This window comes from Sminthopsis crassicaudata, chromosome 3, assembly GCF_048593235.1.
Source record: "Sminthopsis crassicaudata isolate SCR6 chromosome 3, ASM4859323v1, whole genome shotgun sequence".
Taxonomy (NCBI): domain Eukaryota; kingdom Metazoa; phylum Chordata; class Mammalia; order Dasyuromorphia; family Dasyuridae; genus Sminthopsis; species Sminthopsis crassicaudata.
The window spans coordinates 653,914,305-653,940,813 of record NC_133619.1 but is presented as its reverse complement, the minus strand read 5'-3'; the positions used below and the strand labels follow the sequence as shown (position 1 = coordinate 653,940,813).

At 39.4% G+C, this 26,509-nt stretch overlaps 1 protein-coding gene across 2 annotated transcripts; it reads right to left on the bottom strand.

Moving 5' to 3' along the window:
* Positions 1 to 273: 273 nt before the first annotated feature.
* LOC141564706 (zinc finger protein 684-like) lies at positions 274 to 20,942 on the bottom strand. 2 transcript variants are annotated; one of them, XR_012488684.1, is made up of 7 exons: positions 20,261 to 20,942; positions 18,007 to 18,133; positions 16,859 to 16,954; positions 14,940 to 14,958; positions 10,889 to 12,988; positions 4,530 to 4,607; positions 274 to 1,783 (listed from the first exon to the last, which is right to left on the bottom strand). XR_012488684.1 is itself a non-coding variant. In XM_074307540.1 (5 exons), exons 1-5 carry the CDS (start codon positions 18,818 to 18,820, stop codon positions 1,701 to 1,703), a joined length of 435 nt encoding a protein of 144 aa, XP_074163641.1. In that variant the 5' UTR covers positions 18,821 to 20,941; the 3' UTR covers positions 274 to 1,700. The 2 variants fall into 2 exon arrangements, 1 of the variants encoding a protein (XP_074163641.1); XM_074307540.1 differs by lacking the exons at positions 10,889 to 12,988; positions 14,940 to 14,958 and having other exon boundaries at positions 18,770 to 20,941.
* Between the last annotated feature and the right edge of the window lie 5,567 nt (positions 20,943 to 26,509).

The following is a 26,509-nucleotide window of genomic DNA, read 5'->3' as shown; positions in this document are numbered from 1 at the left end:
TATACGTGGGAGAAATCTTCAGGAGAAAATATATTTTTCAGTAACTAGGTTTCAAGAAAGGAGGGAAACAGCATCGTATCCAGTTACTAGAGGACTTAAGTGGAATCTAAAGAAGAGCTAAGGAAATTAGAGCTTTGGTTTCTTTTGACTGATAGGAGCTGGAAAACCTTGGCAAACCAGCAGACACCCTGAAAAAAAGAATGGAGGGAACTGCTGGTGTTATTAGAAATCAATGATCCAAACAGGGATTAAAGCCAAGCCAAAAAAACAAAAAAATTTAATGCCTTTTTATTTTCCCAAATACATAGCAAAGACAGTTTTCAACAACTTTGTAAAAACTTGTGTTCCAAATTTCTTTCCCCTCCCCTAGATAGCAAGCAATCCAATGTAGGTTAAACATGTGCAATCCTTCTAAACAGATTTCCATATTTGTCATTCTGCTCAAGAAAAATCAGATCAAAAGGTGAAAAAAAGTCACAAAACATATCACGAATCATACACACCTGGGCAGGAGAGCTTAAAAATTGTAATAAGAGCATAAATGTAGGGATGGGTAGATAGTTACCTAGTTTAAATCTGTTATTTTATATTTAAAGAAGCTCAGAAAAATTGAAGGCCTTGAGTAGTGAAGGTCAGAGGAGAAATCAAATACTAAATGGGATTATGACTAAAGCTAGGGGGCAGCTGGATTGCAGTGTAGAGAGCACTGGCCCTGAAATCAGGAGGACCCGAGTGCAAATTCAGTTTCAGACATGTAATACTTACTATCCTGGGCAAGTCACTGACTCCAATTGCTCTTGCAAAATAAATAAATCTAGAATTACTTTAAAAGACCAGGAGGGAGCCACTTCTAAGCCATTCCCTTATTTTGTTCTGAAAAGGTGATGACCAGGTCATCACGAGCACTTGCTGATGCTTGGGCTAATAGGAATTAAAAGGACAGTTAAAAGAGATAGGATTTTGACTCCTCCCACTGAGAAAACTGGAAGGTTTCAAATAAAGTCTACTTAGGCAAAACTGAAGTCTCACGTGTTAGAAGAATGATGAAGATTTAGAGAACTTGGCCGAGTCTGTGTAGAATCGAGCCCCAAGTTCTTTAGGTTCCATAACAAGTTAAAGTCCATTCAAGCCTATGTTGTGAGACACTTTTAGACTGATTTCTCCATTGTTTGGTGAACCTTGGGATTTTGGACATGCTGGTATACTGAAGATAGATCTCCAAGATGTGTTCACTTGTACCAATGTTATTAGAGAGAGTAAGAAGGTTTTTAATGAGTTTTTTCTTGTTTTAAGAGTCGATAGTGATGAACACTTTTGTTCGGAAGGCCTGCCCACTTTTCCCAGCACACACTTAGGTGATGTCATGTGCTGAATTGAGGAGGTCTCCAATCCCTGTGAAGAAAGCCTGGGGATGGGCAGCAGCTTCTTCTCAGATCAGACTCCCCAGTGAGAAATAAGGGCTGGGACAGGAGCCTACGTTCCACTCCAGGCCCCCTTAACTTGGATGCTCAGTGATGATAGATTAAGGGTTGGAACAGAGAAGCCGCAGCCTCCGGCCAATTATTTATTAAAACCCTGTCCCGTGGATCCCTCAGTAGCAGATTGTGGATCAAGGTCCCTCCTCCCCCCATTCAGCTGAGTGACAGCTGCTCCAAACCTCTCCGGTTCATGGCCTGACAAAGGGCCACATTTCTCTGTTGTCACAAGAGCTTTTCCTGAGGTAGATAAAGGATGTCCAGAAGGTGGAGGAAGACACTTCCTGGACTCTCTGTGCAGCTGGATCCTATGGAGAACAGGAAGCAAACAAGCATGGATTAAATATTTAACTAGCCAATCAAGCTGGGCTAAACCCTTGACACACCTTAAGGTGGTGCTGGGAGGAAGATGCTTTTGTCCCCACTTTACAGGTGAGGAAACGGGTTAAATCACACACCGGGTGTCGCACAGTGTCTTGGATCTGGGCCAGATCCAGCACTGTGTCCTGCGTACCACCTAACTGCCTAACGCTAGTACCTGAAAAATAACTGAGATCCAAAATTCACCTGGACAAGGTTCAGGAAAGGAGCCGTTAGCAGAATCTGTGGTCTCAGATGTCAGGGTAACCAGTGAGATGAATGAGGTCCTGACACAAGAATCTCGGCTTACAGCTATCACTGAGGACTTGAGGGATGGAAAGTCTGCAGTGGAACTATGGAATGGTACATATGACTAGGACACATAAAAGGGAACCTGGGGGAACATTGTTTATTAAGGTAATGTCACAGGAGGAAATTCAAGAAATGGAGCTGCTGAAAGCACTGAGGATGCAATTTGATTTTCATAAGCTTCCTCCAGAGGGATTTTAATCTCTCCCACTTAGAAGGTTTTCGAGAGATTTGGGAGTTGAAGAAATGACCCATTAGCCCCTGCAGAGGTGAATCTCTTCAAACTTAAACCTTTGTGACAACATATAACTCATTATAAATCTACTGCTTGAAACGTTTAGGGGGGTGGCAGAGAGGACTTCTCCGGTACAATTTTACCACCTGGCACTCCCCCCACCAAAAAAGAGCACATTAGCTTTACCTGAATGTTTCAGAATCCTATTCTGGATTACTGCACCTAAGATGCACGACTATCTCAATATGAAATTCCCTCGGTCTCGAATCTCAAACGAGACACTATTTGTAAAGTGGCACAGGCACTGCCATGTTTGTTTTTGAACAGGATTAATGACATCAAGGGGTGACATTTTGACTCCTGCACGAATTGAATTTAAGGGGGACCCAGGCTAAACGGAGAAGAATCAGGAGAGTTTGGCACCCGTGAGTTATGAAGAAAGATGGTTCAGATCTGAGCCTCACCACAGAGGGATGCTTGTCATGTGAGGGAAGAGAGGAGAAACAGGGAGCAGGGGGAAGTCCTGGTACAGCAGAAGGAAATCCGGGTTTGACTCTCAGATACTTTAGGGCCTGTGGCAGCCGCTTTGAGTCGGGGGCTGTTATTTTAACCACTCCCACCCCCCACTACTGACGGCTGGGAAAGCTCAAGGGCGCCAGGAGCCAGGCCATGAACCCTCCCGAGGTTTCTGCTTCTTCGGCAGAAAAAGATTCTTGGCCCCAAAGCCTTTGGTTAGCATCAAATGGTTCAAAGGCAGAAACAGACGTGGTTTTGTTGGTGGGAAAAACTCTTTTAATAAGGACTATGGAAACATAGATTAAAAACTAATTGGAGATTAAACAATCTAATCATAAAAAATGAGTGGGTTAAAAGGACTATAAAACTGCATACCCTTTGATCCAACAGTCTCATGACTGGATCTGTATACCAAAGAGATCATAAAAGGGGAAAGACAACATGTGCAAAAAAATTTGTAGCAGCTTTTTTGTAGTGGCAAGAAACTGGTAATCCCCCCCCCCATGTTCTCTGGTTTTATTTAAACATTTAAAAAAGTTTTTAAATAAGCATACAAATGTATATACACACACACATAATTAAATGGGGAAAGAGCCATAAGGGTAAAAAACATTATACAAATAAAAGATAGCAATACAACTTTCTTCCCAATCCAAAAGCTTACCATCACTTTTTCTGATCTGTTACAATGCTTAATTTTTTCTCAATAAAATTGTTATTTCAAATACATCAACATCCTTTTTGTTTGTAAAACCTTGAAAGGAACAACTTTCCAAATTGTTCTCTCTCTCTCTCCTTCTTTCTAAGACAGCAAGCAATCTAATAGAAATTAAACATCATAAAATGAAACTGGTAATTGAATTAGATATCCATCAGTTGGGGAATGACAAAATTATGACTAAGTTATGGTATATGGATGTAATGGAATATTGTTGTGCTACAAGAAATGATGATCAGGATGATTTCAGAAAAGACTTAACCCGAAATGATGCTGAATGAAGTAAGCAGAACCAAGAGACAGTATACACACAGCAACAGCAAGTATGTGCGATGATCAACTATGACAGACTTGGTTCTTCTCAGTGGATCAGTGATCCAAGGCAATCCCAATAAACTTTAAATGAAAATGTCTTCCACATCCAGAGAACTATGGAACCAATGTAAATAAGCACATGCCATATTCACTTTTTTTTCTGTATTTCTTTCTCATAGTACTTTCCCTTTAAAGGTATTCCCTTTGTTATTTTTCTCTCCCAACATGATTTATAAAGAAATATGTGAAAAAGAAATGAACGTACACATATAATCAAAAATGATACACTGTTTGACAGGTAACTGGGGAAAATAAAATTTTTAAAAGGGTGGAGGAAAGAAAATTTAAAAAAGGTTCACACTCCAAAGTTTTAAACAATGACTCCTCATGGGATTATAGATTTATCACAGGAAGAGAAGTGAAAGGTACTGGAGGCCAACCTCCCTCATTTCAGAAGCAGGAAGACTGAGGTTTAGTAACAACCAAGATCACATCAACAAAGTGTCTAAAAAGGAATTCTAATTCATGTTATTTTGCCCCCAATTCTAACACTTCCTGCTCCACTGCACATAAATACTTCACCTGCCCCCTTCTCACTCACCCAGACAGAAGCTCCTTGGGCCTTTTGGCTTCAGAATTCTGGGCTCCTCAAACCTGGAGATCAAATCTTCTTTGTGAACTGTAATTCCGGGACATGGGGAATAGAATAAAGAACAAATGAGTACAGAGAGAAATGTACAACTTATTCCTCTTTAGGGACGGGGTTCATGTAAGCAAGGACAAATGGATCCCAAGGACTCCTCAAAGACAATTTACTTTTGGGAACTTGGGGGTAGGGAGCTCTCGCAGCCAGTTGGGAATTAGAAAATTACGTCTTTGTGTCTTTCCTTTGCATATGATGAGTATATTCCATAACTTCAATTATCTGGAAATTAGAGCCAACATTCAGTAATGAGAGCCTTTGGCCTGAAGCCGGCAAGACTTGAGTTCAAATCCAGATACTTAGTAGTAGGGTGCCCCTGGGCATATAATCTGTTTGCCCCAGTTTCCTCCATTGCAAAATGGGAATAACATTAGCACCAAAACCACATGGATATTAGGAGGATTGAATGCAATCATCAAATTGTAATCATCAGATTGATGTAGAAATGTTTGCATTCTTGAATGCAGATAGTAGTAGATGCTTTGAAAACCATGAGCCGTTGGCATTTGAATTACAAATCACTTTGAAACCAACATGGATCATGCACAAATGTTCTACAAAAACAGACCTTATACGGATGGGCCTTTCATTGTGGTACTAATTCCGCTTTCTGGTTTTTAGCTTATATTCTATTAAAGTTATTGTTATTTTATTTGGATTTTCAAAGGAATTGATTCACAACATTCTAGAGCAGCGGTCCTCAAACTTTTTAAAGAGGGGGCCAGTTCACTGTCCCTCAAACTGTGGGAGGGCCGGACTATAGTAAAACAAAAACACTCTGTCTCCGCCCCTCAGCCCATTTGTCATAACCCGGTGGGCCGCATAAACACGAGCTGCCGCATCTGGCCCGAGCCGTAGTTTGAGAACCCCTGTTCTAAAGTTTTTGTGAGAAGCCAGACTGAGTGCCAATGGTAACTAAACTACCTTTTATTAGCTGATAGAAAACTAATATTTCATACAGTAGCTAGCAATTCATGTTGTTACATGGTTTACTGGCCTCCTTCTTTCTCAAAAAAAAAAATTGTTGAGTTTTAAAAAAAAACCTTTAAAAATCAAATAAAGAGAGGTATGAGAAAAAATGAGAAAATAACACAAGAAAATTATAAACAATTGGAAAAAGAGGTTCAAAAACTCACTAAAAATAACTACTTAAAAATTAGAATTAGGTAAAGAGACTTCATAAGACATCAAGAAATACTAAAATAAAAAGAATAAAAAATTAGAAAAGAACATAAAATATTTCACTGGGAAGAACACCTGGAAAACAGATCAAGGATATATAATTTAAGAATTGTTGGACAACCTGAAAGTTATGATCAAAAACAGAGTCTAGACATTATACTTGCCCTTAAGTTTTAGAACTAGAGAGTAAAATAGAAACTGGAAAAATTGACCAATCACCTCCTGAAAGAGATCTGAGAATTAAAACTCACAGGAACATTTTATTTAGTTAAATTAAAAAACTCTCAGATCAAGGAGAAATACTACAAGCATTTAGAAGAAAATAATTCAAATATTGTGGAGTTACAATCAAGGGTAATGCAAGAATTAACAGCTTCTACATTTAAAAAAAAAAAAAAAGCAGAAGTAGCAATTGTGACCTTAAGCAAAATTGAAGATTAAGAGATAAGCAGAGAAACTTCATTATGTTAAAAGGTACCACAGAAAATGAAATAAATAAATATGACTCAAAGAATATTCAAATTTATAAAGGAAAAGGTATTGAATTGTAGGCAGAAATAGACAGCAAAATCATAATAGTTCAATTTTCCCAATCTTAGAACTTGATAAATCTATCCAAAAGATAAATATGAAAGTAGTAGATGAATAGACTCTTAGGATAGATATGTTAGACAGCTGGAGAGAACTGAATAGGAATAGAAATAAATATCTTTTTCACAGAAGTTCATGGAACCTTTACAAATATTCCCCATATATTAGGAATAAAAAATTTAATCAAATGTGAAAATGTTAAATGAATCCTCCTTCAGATCATAATGCAATAAAAATTACATTTAATAAAGGACAATGGAAACATAGGCTAAATTTATTTGGAAAGTATATAATTTAATCTTAAAAAATTATCAGGGTCAAAGAACATAGAAACATTCAGTAACTTCGTTAAAGAAAATAACAACAGTGACATTATATTTCAAAACTTGTGGGATATAGCCAAAGCAATGCTTAGGGGAAACTTAGGGGAAACAAAGAAATGCTTAGGGGAAAATCTATAAAACCGTACATCAATAAAAGAGAAGGAAAAAAAATGAAAGAAATGGGAATGCAACTAAAAACTAGAAAGAGTACAAATTAAAAATCACCAATTAATACCAAATTGGAAATCCTGAAAATTAAAGGTGAGTATATTAAAACTGATGTAAGAATAACATTGTATTAATAAATAAAATTAGCAGCTGGTTTTATGGGGGAAAGTAACACAATAAAATAAACTATTGGCTAATATTATTTTTTAAAGAGAAAACCAAATCATTAATATTAAAAATGGAAAAGGAAATATATCATTAATGAAGATGAGATTAAAACAATTAATAGGAGTTATTTTGTCCAATTATATGCCAATAAATTTAATATAAGTAAAATTGAAAAGTACTTACAAAAATATAAACTGTTCAGGTTAACAGAAGAAACAGCATCTGATTAAATCTATTTTATAAAAAGAAAATTAACAAAAATCTCAGGGGAGTTAAAGGGGAAAAATGTAAAGGAAGAAGGTCTAGCAGTATCAGAACTCAAATTATAACAAAGTAATTATCAAAACCATCTGCTATTGCCTAAGAAATAAAAGAGTAATTATGCATTTTATTATTGTTTGGTCGTTTCAGTTGAACCTCATTCTCCATGACCCCATTTTGAGGTTTTCTTGGCAAAGATATTAGAGTATCTTTTCTTCTCCAGCTCAATTTATCGAGAAGAAACTGAGACAGAGTTAAGTGGCATGTCCAAGGTCACACAGCTAATAAGTACCTGAAGTTAGATTTGAACTTGGGAAGATGAGTATTACTGATTCCAAGCCCAGTGCTCTATCCACTGCCACCTACCTGCCCCAGGTATAATAAACCATAGTAAATGACAAATAGCAAATGTTTTGATAAACCCCCAAATCTAAGATTTTGATATAAAAACTTAAAATTTGGTAAAAACTGCTAGGAAAACTGGAAAGCAATCTGGCAGAAGTTAAATGTAAACCAATATTTACACTATTTACCAAGGTAAGATTGAAATGGTTATATTAGGTTATATAACCTAGTCATAAAGGGAAATATAAGGAAAATATAACAAAGTGGAAAACATAGCATATCAGATTTATGGACGAGAAGAATTTATGAATAATTAAGAGATAGAGCATTGTGGGATGCAAAATGGATAATTTTTATTAAATCAAAAAGCTTTTATACAAATAAAACCAATGCTGTCAAGATTACAAGGAAAACAGAAAATCGGGGGGAAAAATTTCGTAGTCAGTTTCTCAGATAAAAATCTCATATCTTGAATATATAGAAAGAGGAATCAAATTTCTAAGACTATGAGACATTTTTTCAATTCATAAATGATCTAAAGGTATAAATGATTTTGGAAAGAATATCAAAGTTGCATGTAGTCATATAAATGCTTTAAATCATCACTGATTAAAGAAATGTAAATTAAGACAACTGAGTTACCAGTTTACAGCTATCAGATTGGCTAAAATGAGAGAAGGGCAAAATGACAAATGCTGAAGGGAATATGGAAAAATTGGGACATTAATACACTGTTTGGGGGATTGTTAACTGATCCACTCATTTTGGAGAGCAATTTAGAATTATGGCCAAATAATGATAAAATAGTGTTGACACTTTGATTCAGTAATAGCACTATAAAATGATTTTTAAAAAAACATTAATATTTGAAGGTTTTTAAAATTTTGAAATATACGAACATGAAATAGAATAAGCACTTTATATATACCATAAAGCAGAGAAAGATGATTACATATTAAACAAATTCCACTAGGTCTACCTGGATTTTCTTTTTGAGTAATTAAAAAAAATTCTACATGGCATTTTCAAAGCTATCATTCTTTATGGGCTTCCTCATGCTCTACTGCATGTATTTTTAAAATCCATCAATTTCCTTTTCTCTCTCTCTCTCTCTCTCTTTTTATATCTTGTATATAAAGAACAAGTTACACATAAAATGGACATTGTAAAATAAGATCAAAAAGTATGAAGAGTCAGTTTTCAGGGTAAGAAATAGAAATAATCATGAAAAATATTGCATTTTAGCAGTCACTAATAATTAGAAAAATTCTTAAATTGTTAAAGATAATTTTCTAATTATTAGTGACTGCTAAAATAGAATATTTTTCATGATTATTTATATTTTCTATTTCTTCCCCTGAAAACTGACTCTTCATACTTTTTGATCTTATTTTACAATGTCCATTTTATGTGTAACTTGTTCTTTATATATCTTGTATGCAAACCCTTTATCAGGTAAACTTTTTGCAAATATTTTCCCAGTTTGCATTTTAGCGGCATCGGATTACTTTTTTTTAATGTGATGAAAATTGTCTATTACATTTTATGCAATCCTCTCTGTCCCTTGTTTAATGACGAATTTATTCTTTATCCAAAACTAAAAAACTCCATGGTTCTTTCAGTATATGTGAGGAGATCTTTTTAAACTAAATCATCTATCCTGTGGAACTAATCTCAGTATAGTATGAGATGTTAGTCTATACCTAGTTTCTGTTAGACTGCTTTCCAATTTTTTTCAGCATTTTGTAGTAATTAATATGTATTGGCCAAATAGTTGAGGGTTTTTAGATTTATCAAACCTATGGTTATTATACTTACTTTTTGGAATATTTTATGTACCGGATCTATTCAATTTTTTTAAGCTAATTTTTAAGTAGATGCTCCTCTTCCAAGAATATAGAGCTAGAAAGAATTTGAAGCAGGATTTGAACCTTTCTTCCTGATTCAAATCCAGCCTCAGACACTTAATACTTCCTAGCTGTGTGACCCAGGGCAAGTTACTTAACCCCAACTGCCTCAGCAAAACAAACAAAAAAACCTTAATGTCCTGTTACAATGAGTACTTTTCTCTACATTATTCTGAATATTAATCTGAAGTAAAAGAAATGACTGAACTGTCCACATATCTTAGTCCACTGTCAACTACAAGACTTATAAGCCATGAAATAACAGCTAATTTTCAACTATGATTTAATACTTGCAAACTCTTTACAAATATTGTCTCATTTTCCCTCACATCAACACTAAGAGATATTTATTATTATCCCCATTCTACAGATGGGGAAAACCAAGCAGGAATAAGTTAAGAGTTCATATAGCTAGTAAGTATCACAGAGTAAATTTGAAGTCAGGTCTTGTGGCTTCAAGCACAGCATACTATGTCACCTATTTAAAGAACTCATTACAGAAATAAATGTCTAACAAATGTTGGTGTCTGGACACCAGGATAATTAGTGTTACCAAAGAACAGGATGCAAAATAAATAATTGTTATGGGCCAGAACTCTGAACTTGAAACAAGGATTATTACAAGATACTAACTCAGTGAATTGATGAGACAATGGTTATCTAGTTTAGCATGGTGCTTGATAGTTCTCCAGTTCTTAAACACTTAGTACTTAATATAGTTCTATCAGATTCACACCTCTGATAAGAGAGCACATAAGCCCGGACAAACAGCCAGGTTCATTCCGAGGCAGAGAGGACAAGAGAACTGGAGGCAAGAGCTTAAGCTCTCAGAGGGCTAGAGATTCGGAGAGTCAGAAGACAAGCAGACAGAAGGCTGGAGCACAAGCCCTTGGACTCAGATTCATCCCATCTCACCCCACCTTGGTGGCAGGTTCTCCTCCTTACTTTCTCCACTGAAACCAAGACTCCAGAAGGCCATTAAGAAAGCTAACCGGTCCCCAGGAAAGGAAACAAGACTTTGAAAGAGACAATAAAGAATTTGGACTTTAACCCCTGGTGACTCTTGTGATGATTACTGAACTGAAAGGAAGGCTGTTCCCAGAGACCCCAAGAAAACCGAACCAGAGAACATTACAAATAATAAATTGATTAGGGACTGCGAGAAAGTATGGCATATGGCAACTACAGCATGTTATTGAGAAGTAATAAATATTAGGATTTTAAAAGAAAAATTAATCACATATATAGGGCTTTATGAACAGTATATAATTTGAGATGTCTATAATAAAGTCTATATTGCAAGAAGCCTTACCTTATTACTTAGATCCATGTTTCACCTCCAGTGTGATTTCTTCAATATATAATCAAGTATGAGCACTACATAAAGGCTTGGGCATTGACTAAAGACATTGCTTTGATAAGCCTTCAAATTTAGGGGTCTTCTTGTTCCAGAGAAAAACCGATTTCCTTGAGCAAATTTGTAAGGTTTCTCCCTACTCCGAGTTCTGTCATGTAAAGAGATGATCTCTGAAGGTTTTCCCCCATTGTGTGCATCTATCCTGAATAAATTGTCTAACGTTCAATAATCTCTGTATTCATTTGAATGTCTTTCTTCATGACAGTGACAGAATTCATATTTAATAGCAATTCTCTGACGGGAAATAAGAAATGACTTATTTGAAGGCTTTATCACACTGATCAAATTCAAAAAGTTTCCCTCAAGTATGCATTTTTTGATGTTTACCAAGACAGGAGCTGGATCTGAAAGCTTTTCCACATTGATTACATTCATAAGGTTTTTCTCCAGTGTGAATTCTTTGATGGTCAACAAGAATGGATCTTATTCGGAAAGCCTTTCCACACTGGTTACATTCATAAGGTTTCTCTCCAGTGTGGATTCTCTGATGTGCAACAAGATTGGAGTTCTCTGTGAAAGCCTTTCCACACTGACTACATCCATAAGGTTTCTCTCCAGTGTGGATTCTCAGATGGCTGGCAAGATTGGCCCTATACGGGAAAGCCTTTCCACACTGAGTACATTCATAAGGTTTCTCTCCAGTGTGGATTCTCAGGTGGACAGCTAGTTTGGAGGTCTGTGTGAAAGTCTTTCCACACTGAGTACATTTATAAGTCTTTTCACCAGTGTGGGTTCTCTGATGAGCGATAAGAGAAGCATGTTCATGAAAAACTTTACCACATTCATGACACTTGTGAAGATTCTCCCCATGGAGGATTTTCTCAAAAGTGCATCTCAAAGCTTTTCCACACTGATTAAATTCACAAGATTTCTCAGCAGCATGGATTTTCTGATGTTTTGCAAGACAAGAACTAGATATAAAAGCTTTTTGACACTGTTTACATTCATAAGGTTTCTCTCCAGTGTGAATTCTCTGATGTTCAACAAGAATTGATTTTGTTCGGAAAGTACTTCCACATTGTTTACAGCCATAAGGTTTTTTTCCAGTGTGAATTCTCTGATGTTCAAGAAGACTGGATCTTCTTTTGAAAGTCTTTCCACATTGATTACATTCATATGGTTTTTCTCCAGTGTGAATTCGTTGATGCACATAAAGACTAGATCTTGTTCTGAAAGTCTTTCCACATTGGTTACATTCATATGGTTTTTCTCCAGTGTGAATTCGTTGATGCACATGAAGACTGGATCTTGTTCTGAAAGTCTTTCCACATTGATTACATTTGTAGGGTTTCTCTCCAGTGTGGATTCTCTGATGTCGAGCAAGACTGTAGTTCTGTGTGAAAGCTTTTCCACATTGATCACATTCATAGGGTTTCTCTCCACTGTGAATTCTCTGATGTTTCAGAAGACGGGAGTTCTGTGTGAAAGCTTTTCCACAATGATTACATCCATAAGATTTCTTTCCAGTATGGATTCTCTGATGTACAGCAAGACTGGATCTATTTGTTTAAGTCTTTCCACATTGACGACATTCATAAGTTTTTCCTGCAGTGTGAATTTTATGATGGTCAGTGAGTTTTGAGTTTTGGTTGAAGGCCTTTCCACCTTCATTCTCTACAGAAGCCCTTTCTCCAGTGTAACTTTTCCGATGTCTAATGAGGTCTGAACTCAAGCTAGATACCATTTCCTGTTGAAATAATCGTTTTTCAGGAGGCTTCTCAGAAGACTGAATAAGCCCAACCTTTTTAAAGCATTTCCTAGTTTTAGTATACTGAAAACACTCATTTCTTGAGGTCATTTTCTTACACTGAATTAGTAATGAACATTGTCTGAAATTCTTTCCATTTTTACCAAATTTACAATAATTATTTTGATTTTTCTCTATCTTGGTATTTGAGTCACAGGAACTACCATTCATGCATCTTTGTGGTTGAGATTCTTTCATTGAAATACTCAGCCTTGCAGTAGTCTCATTCACTTTAAACTTGGTCTCATCTGAAGGAAAGAAACAAACATTTACAGATATATACAAATAAATTCTCTTCCTCCCATTGGAAAAAACTGGAAGTGAAAAAGAAGAGTTTTGAAAGTCGAGAGGCAAAATAAATCAACTGAAAATATCATTAGTTCATATCTACAGGATAATTTAATTTCACAAACAAGTAACATTGGATCCTCAGGAAAAACCTGTGACACGGGGATTCCCATTACACTTTCCAACTCAAGCCATGAATTCAGAACAGCCAAGTCACATGACCCACATCCCTGTAGGTACATTATGCTTTCAAGATATGACTGATAACAAGCAAAAAATGTATACCTATTTCTCAGCTTAAAATGAAATTTGCAAAGAATGACCAAATTATAATGCAGAAAAACTGATCCATATAGAAAAGCAGAAAATTTACTAGAATAAGACAAAATGAAAAGAATAACCAACAAAAGGCATTTGAGTGAAGGAAGTGAAATGTAGGAAATGTTAAGTTTGAAAATTAAGGTAAACCTAGAGACAAAGTTCTGAACATGATAAATTGGGTCAGTGGCCTCTCAGTGATCAATAAGACCTGAGGTAGCATTTACTAGCTTTCTTTAGTTTTGGAAAGTACATCACCAACAAAAAAAGAATATGGTGCAATAAGATGATTGGTAGTTCTGTCATCATCAAGGAGGCAAGAACATTATGATTGATTTCCTAAGAAAATGGACTAGTACCCTTATCAGACTACTGACTCTCCATATGGAACGCTGATTGACTTATGGAATCCATTTGCATCACATAATCTTTGCTAGTGGATCATAACAGATTCCCTAATACTTATAAAGTTTGGCAAGAGATAAATTACCCTTAATGGTACAGTGACACTTTAGGGAAAATATGTCACTTAAAGCTAGTTTTAGGACTTAAATACCAGATGTCTTTAGCAAAGAGCTAATGGTGTAGAAGATGACATTCTTTTTCTTTTAATTAGTAACTTTTGGTCAGACTGACCTTTAAACTAGCTTGAAAAGAAAGCTGAATTCTTAAACTTAACTAAAGAACATAGAAAGGAGGCTTTAAGCAAATACAGAATCAATTACAATATGAAAGCAATACAATATGGAATCAACTACAAAATAGAATTTGAATTTCACAATTGGCCATTACATCAAAATTCTGACTCCTTTAAACATAATCTGTATTTGTTTCTCAGACACAATACTTCCTGGCTCTGTGACCTAGACAAGTCACTTAGCCCCATTTGCCTCAGCCAAAAAAAGAAAGAAAAAAAAAAAAGTTGTTTTTTTTTTAAAAGCATTATTTTTTTTATAAAAGCCAAAAAAAAAAAAAAAGCATTTATCACTTAATGTAATACTTATAAACAGGAAACAAAAATAAATCTTTTATCTACTTTTCTAACCTAGTGATTTTTTTTTGATGACTTATTTTGTGAGATGAAAGGAAAAAAAAAATGAATTTCTACCCCTCAGCAAAACAGGTTATAATTGTCTACATTTCTCACTTCATCCATGTGTGAGTAAACATTTTTCACTGTATTCTGGCTATAAAACAATATTTCAGTGGGACAGAGAGCTGGGTGTAGCAGGCAAGATGACCTGAGTTTGAATCCTAGCTTCAGATATTTTTTAATGTTGTGACTCAAGGCCTTTGTTTACCTCACTGCAGAATGGGGACACCACCATCTACATCCAGCATTTGAGGAGCAAACAAGATGATGACTATAAAGCACTTAGATTAGTATCCACCACATTGAAGGTGCTACCTTAAAATATTATTCTTTTTATGTTTTGTTGTTATAATATTTAAATAGATGCAGAATCACATTGAATATTGAATTTGGTGGCTCTTGAACCAAATACTGCAAACCTTTGTTCAAAAAGTCCAATTCTTACATTATTTTCTTATATTTAATATCTTCCAAGTTATAACTTGTTTGATGAAAATTACCATTCATAATCCATAAAATCTGTAAAAAAAAATTAATTTAAATTGAAGTCTTAGAGGTCATAAGTTGGAATTCTTGATATATTTTAAAAAAAAGAATCTGTATAGTAAGCCCCACATCAAATTTTTTGTAATTATTTTATATTTGGTATTATCTTTTTTTTTAATTTTCATAATATAAGCAGAATAAAATTTTCTATTTTATAATACATTGCAATGAAAATACTGATTTGGGGCTTTGAAATATAACAGATCATTAATGTAGGAATTAAATGCATAAATAATTAAGAATACTCTAAGTGGAAGTTTAAATGACTTTGAGAGATTCACAAAAAAAGATTCACTTGTTTTTGCTGACAGAGGTCCTAAGAACAATAAATTTTGGGAACAACTGTTCTGAAGTCATGTTTCAACTTTGCACGGATTGGAGTTGCTACAATATAAAGTATTCTACCCATTCTGTTGATTCGGTTAATCCCTATCTTCCCAGGTTTCTCTGAAACTGTCTTATCACTTCTTGAAGCAGAACAACTTTCCATTTTATTTTTGGACCACTGAATCATTTGTTTAGATATTTCATCTTTGGTGATCATCTTTGTTTTCAGTTCTTTGAGACAACAAAAAAAATAGCACCTATAATTTTTGTTTGTGTCGTTTGTGGTTTTTTCCTTCTTAATTTAATTCATCTTTAATTAATCCCTTTAACTGATGGGTCCCCTACTGATTATCACTGGGTGGAAGAACGTTCTAATAAGTAAGCATGTAGGCAGAGTTCCAAACTGTAATACAAAATGAAATGCCTTCATTTTTAATGAGTGAATCTTTTGTTTCAAGGGTATTTCTTATATAAAACAGGTATTCACATTCTGCTTCCAATGCATTTGGCCCAATTTTTGTTTCCCTCCTGCATCATACTACCTACAAGCAGTTACTCTTTCTGGTTCAACCCTAACTGGACCTGATGAGAGCAGGTATGGACATCTTAAAAGTTTCCTGCCATGGGCCGCTTGGGAGTCTCTACTTCCCAACTCCCTAACCTGAGGGTGATGATCACCTCAACAAATATGGCTAAAGTTTTTCTGAAAACTGAGACAATGACTGGGTCGTAAAGATCAAGAAAGGGATACAGGTTGCTTACTTATACATGGTTGAGCACAGATAATTACTCCCAAGTGAGGAGTATTCTTCTCAAATGCTACTGAAGGGGGGGAGGAAATCAGGAAACCACCTTGGCTGGGTCGACTACAAATTTAGGTTACATAATTATTCCCCCCCCCTCCCCAGGCTGAGGTTAAGGGACTTGCCCAGGGTCACACAGCCAGGAAGTGTCTGAGACCACATTTGAACTCAGGTCCTCCTGAATTCACGGCTGGTGCTCTGTCCACTGTGCCCCCTAGCGGCCCCCTAGGTTACATAAATTGAGTTGGATTCTAATTGTGGCAAGATAATCCTCCTACATCTTCCTGATTCACTATTCTACTGATTACATCTTTTCTAAATTTTTTCAGTCTTCCCCAACCCTCCAATTTGACTTAATCCCTTCTATTCTCTCTAGGCTGATAACGTGGCTTTCTATTTCATAGAATTCTATTTGCCATTTGCTATGGATTCTCCTTCTTTTCCTATTTTGCTCTATCTCCTACAAAAGAAGTGGTCATACTGCTTGCAAAGCATACCCCTTTACTTGGATTTATTACAGATCATAGAAGGGAAGTGAAAGGCCATGGTGTCCAACATGCTAATTTCACAGATGGAAAAAACTGATGTTCAGAGGTTCAGTGACTTTCCCAGGATCATATTGCTCAAAGGCATCTAAAAAGAAATTCCAAGTCAGGTCTTCCTGTCCCCGAGCCTAGCATTCCCTTCTCTATAACACAGATCCGTGATATCAGCCCTCCTATACATGCTCTCATCTCACTCACCTGGACAGGAGTTCCTTGGGCCTAGATGACTCAGGATCCATGATGCTTCCCTTTCCTCAAAGTGGGAAATCAAATCTTCTGTGAGAACTGGAATTCCTTGGGGTGAGCAGTGGGGAAAGAATGAGGATCAAGAGAAGTGTCTACTTTATTTCTCTTTAGGGAAAGGGGACATGTATGCAAAGACCAGGACTCAAGGATGGCTGACATGGCATTTGATGTTCAGAGCATGGGTGCAGATAGATCATGCAGCCAATTTCAAACTAGAAAATTCTGACTTTGTCCTTTTCCTAGAAAGTTGGTCACATTTCATAACTTCCTTTTCTAGAAATTAAGAGCCAGCTAGTAATTCAGTGCTGAGAGCGCTGGCTCTGGCTTGAGCCACTTAGTAGTTGTCTGCCACTGCACAAGTCACTTGCCTTAGTTTCCTCAACTATAAGACAGGAATAATAAGCCATTATCATTAGGATCAGATGAGTTGTTATTTCTAAAAAACATAAAAACAGTGCCTGGAACATAGAAGAACGATATAAAACCTGGATTGCTTTCCCACCCTCTGTGCTGGAATTTTGGGGGCAAATGAAAGAACAAAATTAGACTCGGCAGGACTAGGATTAATGGGTACAAATTTGTAGTTGTTAAGAAGAACGTTTGAAATGCTAGTTCTGTTCCAAAGAGGAAGGATTTGTGTTGTTGGATCAAGAGTTGTCTTCACTGCCCATCTCCAAAAAAAATCTGCACAAGCAGTTTTCAGAAATTTAGCGGATAAAATTCACCTCTAAGAAAGGGCTAAACTAGATAGCCTTTGAAATTAGTTCCAAGTCTGAAATTCTACAAACCTTAGTTGTGAAAACGTGAAGCTATCCAAAATAGGAAAATGATAGCTTTAGGCTTTATTATGTAGGAACAATTCTCAATCACGTAGAGAATACTGGCTTTTCACATTCATCGTTTTGATTTCTGCTTTAATACATCTGATTTCTGCTTTGTTGAAATCCCTATTTCTCCTTTAGGAACAAATGCAAAGTCCTATTGTCAGGAAAGCCAGCCAGCAGGAGGACGTTGTTGAAAGACCACCACTTCTGCCCTTTTAACAACTTATAAATGTTCAAACCCTGCACGCTAGAGAAGGACAGGGCAGCTGTGCTTACCCACAGAGAGCAGGTTCCGGGAGTTTTCCAGCATGACTTCCTTGTAGAGCTCTTTCTGAGAACGGTCCAAGAGGCTCCACTCCTCCCGGGTGAAGTCCACGGCCACATCCCTGAACGTCAGCGACTCCTAACCATCAACATTCACAAGGCTTAGAGCTGAAAGAGACTTGAGAATTCACCTGGTCCAAGCCTTATTAATGCACAGGAGGAGACTGAAGGCCAGAACTCCCAGAATAATGTTAAAATTCTATGGAGAGTGGATAAAACGCTGTTAACACCGTGTATTGTGGGGCTAAAGACATTCCCTTTGATCACCAAAAAAGAGAACAAAGGAAAAAGAAACAATTTAATTAACTTCCTAAAAGTCTAAAATAAGGTCTTATCCACATGAAAACGAGGATTCATAAAGAGAGTAATAGCAGTCTGGACTGTCAGCCTGCCTGAGGGACGGGGCCACCTGTGGAGACTGCCGCCGGGCTCTGCCACGTCCCAGCATCTGGGGGCTTTTTATGTGCCCTCTTGCCTCCTGAGCCCAAGTTCCACGAGTCAGGACTGCCTTTCTTTGGCAAATGCTTATGAAGCACTGACAGCCTCATCTGAACATTCTGCTTCTTCTTCGCTTTAAAAAGGGAGTCTGGTCACGACCTGCTTCCTCGTCTCTGACAGCTCTTAACCCCCGCGAATGGGCCTCAGCGTCTTGTCCCCTCGCCTCCCTTCCTTCCCGTGACTGTAGGGGGCACCAGCGCGGCCCGTCCCCGGACACCTGCTCTCTCAGCCGCTTATCCAGCCCGTTGCCAGGCATTTTGGTGTGCATCCTCTCTCCACCAAGCCCCTTTTCTGGCACTACAGCCCTGCTCGCCTCCCCGGGGCCGCAGCCAGTCTGCTGGTGGGCGGGCCTGGCCCCGCCCTGAGCCGTGGGGACTCAGGCTGGCAAGGCCCTGGGGGTTCTTGGAAGTGCATAGAGGTCAGGGTTACTGGTCTTGCCTCCTGGGCACCAAAGGCGGCACCGCCGCTGCATCTGCACTCTCAGGCCCTCCTCTCTGACCAGGGACACTTGGTTAGGACCTCCCTCCCCCAATCCCCGTCTTTCCACTAGCTTTCTCTTCCTCTCCACCTCCTGGCTCAGGCTCTGTTCAAATCCCTCCTTCCAAAAAACGGCTTTCCCTGGTCCTGAGCCTGGACCCTGAGCCCTGCGCCAACCCTGCCTATGGCTCTTAGGGGCACAGCTGCTCACATGCGGCGCCTCCCCCGAGCGGCTGTGGGCTCCTTAACGGCAGGGGAGCGGCCCTTCCTTGGTACCTGGTAGGTTCTTACTAGGTGCCAATGAGATAATGAGATGTTAGGTTCTTACTAAATGCTAAGCCGGTACTAGACAATTCTCTAGTTCCGGCCTTTCCTGGGGAGGAGCTTGCGTGCTTAGGAGGAGCAAGTTCATTGGTTGAAGTACTTTTCCCAGAAGCCCTTGCGTTATTCCACGCCCATTCTCTGGGAGGATAAAAGAGGGAAGTCACTTCTCTGGACCAGAGGTGGCGGCAACTGTCTGGAGACAAGGGAGACAACACAGGAAGGAGAATCTGTCCAGAGATCTGAGTTGACACCGCAGATCTCCTCCCAGAGAGCAGCCTCTGGAGACAACAGCACGTTACAGGGAACCAGCCGGGATCTGAAAAGCACCTGGCCCAGAACAGCCACTTTCTAAATGCTTCCGGACTCGTCCTAGACGTGGCAAATGGGAGGGATATCAGGGGCCTGGGAACGCCCGGGGGCCTGGGGCAGAGTCCGGGACGGGCGCTGACCACTTTGCCCAGAAAACCAGCTGGGGATGACGTCCTCCAGACGGAGCCTTGGGGGAAGGGCTGGACTCGCAACGGTTACGAGGGAAACCTCTGGAAAAAGGAAGCACAGGGGACGTGGAAGAGAGATGTGCGCGCCATGTGTGCAAGGAATGCAAAAAGAAAGGATCTCTGCAAGAGACTACAGAATGAGAGGTGTGTGCGCATGTGCGTGCAAGAAATTCGGAGGATCTGTGTAAGAACTAATAAATGAGGGGTGTCTGTGCGCGCGCGTGCGCGCGTGAGGTCCGGCGCCCCGAGGAGAACGGGGGTCACTGCCACAGATGACCGAGCTCTAAGGGAACCTGCCCCAAACCTCGGAGGGGGCGGGGCCGAGGAAAGTCACACCCACGTTCATTTAAAGGATGAGGAGCGGAACGAGGGAGGAGACACACTCAGCCAAGCCCTGGAAACCCCCTCACCTGCCAGGGGAGTCTGCGGGCTCCGGGCGCCATGATGCCTTCAGGCCCCCTGTGGGAGTGGGCTCCGGGTCCTCTTCAGGCTGAGCCCGGCAGGGACAAGGATGGGGGGAGGGGAAAACACGTCCCCTGGCACCGCAGGGCGGGGGGCTGGCCTCCGAGTTTTCAGAAGACGAGGTCCCCAGGGAGTCCTCCGGCCCCCGCATCCCCTGGCACTGCCCTCTGGGAGAGGCTGCGGCCCGGGGCCCCCTCCCCTCCCCGACGCTCCCAGGGAGACCCACGGGGCAGGAAGACGTTTCCGACCCCCGCTGGAGGACACCAGTCCGTCCCTCCCCCCCTCGGCTCGTGCATTAGAAGCTCCGGCCAGGGCGGGAGGTGGGCTGAGTGACCCGGGGCGGCCGCGGCGAGCCTGGCCAAGCAGCTGGAGCCCGAGGCAGGCCGGAGGGGAGCGCGCGCCCGGGCAGGGAGGACTCCCCGCGAGGTCAGGGCGTTGGCCCCCAGAGCGCGGCCGCGGAGGCCGGGCTCGGACCTCCCGGGGCAGTAAAAGGGATGTTGGCTCCCACTGCCCAGGCTCTGGTCTAGACTTCTGGGGGGCGTCTGGAGTCCCGCCCCGCCTCTGAGCTTGATAAACCTCCAATGGCCTTCGGGGTCACAACTGGAGGACCCGCCCACCTCAGCCTCCATCCCTGACCTACGCACAGGCCACTCCCAAGAGCAGAGGAAGTAAGCCCTCTGATTGGCGACCGACAGCTCGTCTTCTGATTGGAGGAGGCTAGTGTGTCCTCTGATTGGTAAGACGTAAAATACTTCCTGATTGACGGCAATGTTGTGTGCCCTCCGATAGGTTTACCCTCTGATTGGCGGGAGTGTAGTGTGAACTTTGAAGGAGGGAGTTTAATGTATCTTTTGACAGCATGTTCTGATTGGCGGGAAGGTAGGGCGCCCTCTGACAGGCTGAAAGATATTCTGCCTTCTGATTGGCAGTCACGGCGCAATGAACTTACGTTCTGCGCTCCCGCCCAAGTGCTGCCAAAGAGATAGTTCTTAGGATTTTAAGTAACGTTCCATTGATTCTAATGTTTTCTAGTGTTTTTAATGGGTAGCGTATGTTTTCAAAGGCTTTTTAAAAAATATATTGATTACCTATTGATATATGATTTTGGTTATTGACACGGTCAATTTATCCTAACCAGAGAGGAAGAAAGAAATTAAGGAGTCTAAATGTAGCCCCATTAACTCCCCGGATTCAATCACAAGGATTTAGAGAAGGTGGAAGCCCACCTCAACCGCTGCGGCCCGCGGTTGTTCCAGGGAACAGAACTTCAGTTTCAGAGTCAGGAGATGTGAATTGGATACGTAGCTGAATCCTAAACCTGCTCCAAGCGATCTGAAATACGCAAAATCAACTTCTTTGCCAAAGACCTTCCCATTTAACAAAATAATTCTCTTTTTGAAGACCTTTCCTACTTTTCCAGATTTATAAGGAAATATAAGCTACTTTTATGGTTATTGAAAGGGGAGGGAAACTGTTCCCTTTATTGAAGTTGTTGTCCCTTTAAAAAACTGTATTTCCTCTTTATCTGTGATCTGATACACAAACAGGATCCTAAAACAGAGTTTCTATTTACAAAGGACTTTTCTGCTTCCTTCCCATATAGAGAAGTTTATATATCAAAGAAGTTCCTCCAGAGGCTGAAAGTCCCTCGAAATTTGTATAAGAAAGGGATTTCTCTCGAGGATGTAAGATTCTGTCGATCATTTGCATACGGGGCTTCTACTTTGACCTCTTCAGTATCACCAAGGGGAACGTGGGCAAAGAAAGATCAAAATAAGGCGGATGAGCCCAGAATCTCAATCACAGCCTAAGCCAGGGACCTCAGAGGAGCTGTGGTGGGTTCTTAAGACACACAAATAGTGCACAAACTAAGGACCAAGCGATCCTCTTCCTGAGCAAGCTGTAAAAAGATCTCTTGGAATAGCTTCAGATATCTGTAGTGATGCAGACGTTTACAAACAGCTTCAGGTATCTGTAGTGACGCAGACGTTTACAAACAGCTTCAGGTATCTGTAGTAATGCAGACATTTACAAACAGCTTCAGGTATCTGTAGTGACACTGACATTTACAAACAGCTTCAGATATCTGTAGTGACACTGATATTTACAAACAGCTTCAGATATCTGTAGTGACGCAGACGTTTACAAACAGCTTCAGGTATCTGTAGTGATACTGACGTTTACAAACAGCTTCAGATATCTGTAGTGACGCAGACGTTTACAAACAGCTTCAGGTATCTGTAGTGACGCAGACGTTTACAAACAGCTTCAGATATCTGTAGTGACGCAGACGTTTACAAACAGCTTCAGGTATCTGTAGTGACACTGATATTTACAAACAGCTTCAGGTATCTGTAGTGACACTGACATTTACAAACAGCTTCAGATATCTGTAGTGACACTGATATTTACAAACAGCTTCAGGTATCTGTAGTGACACTGACATTTACAAAGAGCTTCAGATATCTGTAGTGATACTGACGTTTACAAACAGCTTCAGATATCTGTAGTGATGCAGACGTTTACAAACAGCTTCAGATATCTGTAGTGACGCAGACGTTTACAAACAGCTTCAGGTATCTGTAGTGACGCAGACGTTTACAAACAGCTTCAGGTATCTGTAGTGATGCAGACATTTACAAACAGCTTCAGGTATCTGTAGTGACACTGACATTTACAAACAGCTTCAGATATCTGTAGTGACACTGATATTTACAAACAGCTTCAGATATCTGTAGTGACGCAGACGTTTACAAACAGCTTCAGGTATCTGTAGTGATACTGACGTTTACAAACAGCTTCAGATATCTGTAGTGACTCAGACAGCTTCAGGTATCTGTAGTGATGCAGACATTTACAAACAGCTTCAGGTATCTGTAGTGACACTGACATTTACAAACAGCTTCAGATATCTGTAGTGACACTGATATTTACAAACAGCTTCAGATATCTGTAGTGACGCAGACGTTTACAAACAGCTTCAGGTATCTGTAGTGACACTGACGTTTACAAACAGCTTCAGATATCTGTAGTGACGCAGACGTTTACAAACAGCTTCAGATATCTGTAGTGACTCAGACATTTACAAACAGCTTCAGGTATCTGTAGTGACGCAGACGTTTACAAACAGCTTCAGATATCTGTAGTGACACTGACGTTTACAAACAGCTTCAGGTATCTGTAGTGACGCTAACATTTACAAACAGCTTCAGGTATCTGTAGTGACGCAGACGTTTACAAACAGCTTCAGATATCTGTAGTGACGCAGACGTTTACAAACAGCTTCAGGTATCTGTAGTGATACTGACGTTTACAAACAGCTTCAGGTATCTGTAGTGATGCAGACGTTTACAAACAGCTTCAGGTATCTGTAGTGACGCAGACGTTTACAAACAGCTTCAGGTATCTGTAGTGACGCAGACGTTTACAAACAGCTTCAGGTATCTGTAGTGATGCAGACATTTACAAACAGCTTCAGGTATCTGTAGTGACACTGACATTTACAAACAGCTTCAGATATCTGTAGTGACACTGATATTTACAAACAGCTTCAGATATCTGTAGTGACGCAGACGTTTACAAACAGCTTCAGGTATCTGTAGTGACGCAGACGTTTACAAACAGCTTCAGGTATCTGTAGTGACACTGACGTTTACAAACAGCTTCAGATATCTGTAGTGACGCAGACGTTTACAAACAGCTTCAGATATCTGTAGTGACACTGACATTTACAAACAGCTTCAGGTATCTGTAGTGACGCAGACGTTTACAAACAGCTTCAGATATCTGTAGTGACACTGACGTTTACAAACAGCTTCAGGTATCTGTAGTGACGCTAACATTTACAAACAGCTTCAGGTATCTGTAGTGACGCAGACATTTACAAACAAGTGAGGGTACAAGAAACAGAAGGACCCTTAGTCCCCAACCTTTTATCGCAAAGCAGGAAGATTTCAAATCTGCCTGATGACAAAAACATATGAAAAACAGAAGGCTTTGAATCAAAGACTTGGAATACAGTGCACAAACTCATTGAATAATAAACTGAAAGTTTTTAAAGCTTTCATTAAATATGGACATTTCTTTCATGTAGTGTCTAACAATAGCATTAAATAATTTTTAAACATTAGTAATTCCTAGAAATTGTTTTCCTCTTAACAGAAATTCCAGTCATTTTTTATTTCCAAGTGAAAGTCAAGTTTTCACATGTGGAATAGACAATATCTATTGGCTCTGCTTATTAAAGATGGTACATATTCCAGTGTACTTGAGAGTTAAGCCATGTAAGTGACACTGCAAGCATCACTCCAAGCCCTCTCTTCCAAAGTAGATTACAAATAGAAGAAAAAAAAATCTTCCATCCAGTTTGCTTCATTTTCTCTTTTGTAATGTGGAGGCAGTGTTGGACTAGTAGCAGAAGAGCACTGGATTAGAATTCAGTAGTTTCTTCCTTTGGGGTGAATCAATTCACCTTCATTTTTAAACAGTAAATTCCTCATCTGTAAAATGGGAGTAATAATAATTGAATAAATTACCTCATAGGACTCTTAGGAAATCACTCAGCAAACCTTAAAAATATAAGGGAATAAAATACCCTTTCTCCCTATATACTCTTATCTCTGACTTTATGAGATAATCTGTAACCAAATGAAAAACAAGATAGATGTGTAAAGGGCTTCACAAACTGAAAAATCTATATAATTTTTTAGGGGTGGTGGTTTATTTTTTTTTAATTTAGGGCAGCTAGATGGTGCAGTAGATAAAGCACCAACCCTGAAGACAGGAGGACCTGAGTTCAAATTTGACCTCAGATATTAGTATTTTTTAGCTGTGTGTCACTTAACTATTATGAGCCAGAACTTGAACACAGGTACTAGTTTAGCACTGGTTTAATCCTACAACAAATAACGGTTTCCTAGTGATATAATGATTGGTCTATACTCAGTGTGGAACATATAAGCAGGACTGAGAGCCACAGAGGAGAAGCTCTCAGGGCCAGAGAAGACAGCGCAGTAGAAGCTTTGTGAGGCTGAGACAGATTCATTCCATCATGCACCTTTATGTTAGCTAGAGACTGAAGCACAAACCTTTGTATTCGGAGAGATTCAGAGGGCAGAGAAGACAGGCAAGCTCTCAGATCCAAAGAGAGAGATAGTCCTCTAAGAAAGCGAACCGGGCTCCAATGAAGGAGATAGGATTTTGAAGGAGACAATAAAGGATTTGGAATTTAACACCTGGCTGTACTCTTGTGGTGATTACTGAACTAAAAAGAAGGCTTCTCCCAGAGACCCCAAGAAAACAGAACCAACAGAGAACATTACACAAAACTCTAAATGCCTTGGGAAAAAGAAAATTATTTTTTATTTTAAGTTCCAAATTTTCTCCCTTTATCTCTCCCTCACTCACTGATAAAGAAATGATACTATTCTCCAATTGATAAATGATCAAAGGATATGAACAGACAATTCTCAGACGAAGAAATTGAAACTATTTCTAGCCATATGAAAAACATTAAGACAACTCTGAGATGCCACTACACATCTGTCAGATTGGCTAGAATGACAGGGAAAGATAATGCGCAATGTTGGAGGGGATATGGGAAAACAGGGACACTGGTACATTGTTGGTGGAATTGAGAACACATCCAGCCATTCTGGAGAGCAATTTGGAACTATGCTCAAAAAGTTATCAAACTGTGCATACCCTTTAACCCAGCAGTGTTACTATTGGGCTTATATCCCAAAGAGATCTTAAAGAAGGGAAAGAGACCTATCTGTGCAAGAATGTTTGTGGCAGCCCTTTTTGTAGTGGCCAGAAACTGGAAACTACGTGGATGCCCATCAATTGGAGAATGGCTGAATAAATTGTGGTACATGAATAGTATGGAATATTATTGTTCTGTAAGAAATGACCAACAGGATGATTTCAAAAAGCCTGAAGAGATTTACATGAACTGATGCTGAGTGAGATGAGCAGGAGCAGGAGATCATGATATACTTCAATAACAACACTATATGATGATCAATTCTGATGGATGAGGCCCTCTGCAACAATGAGATGAACCAAATCAGTTCCAATAGAGCAGTAATGAATTGAACCAGTTACACCCAGCGAAAGAACTCTGGGAAATGACTATGAACCACTACATGGAATTCCCAATCCCTCTTGTCCGCCTGCATTTTTGATGTCCTTCACAG

Coding starts and splice junctions, on each gene's coding strand:
- LOC141564706 (XM_074307540.1), bottom strand. CDS start 18,820: ATGCACACCAAAATGCCTGGCAACGGGCTGGATAAGCGGCTGAGAGAG. Junction 4,608..16,858: donor CCCAAGGAACTCCTGTCCAG/GTGAGTGAGATG, acceptor CCGGAATTACAG/TTCACAAAGAAGATTTGATC. Junction 1,784..4,529: donor CCCAAGGAGCTTCTGTCTGG/GTGAGTGAGAAG, acceptor TGTTCTCCATAG/GATCCAGCTGCACAGAGAGT.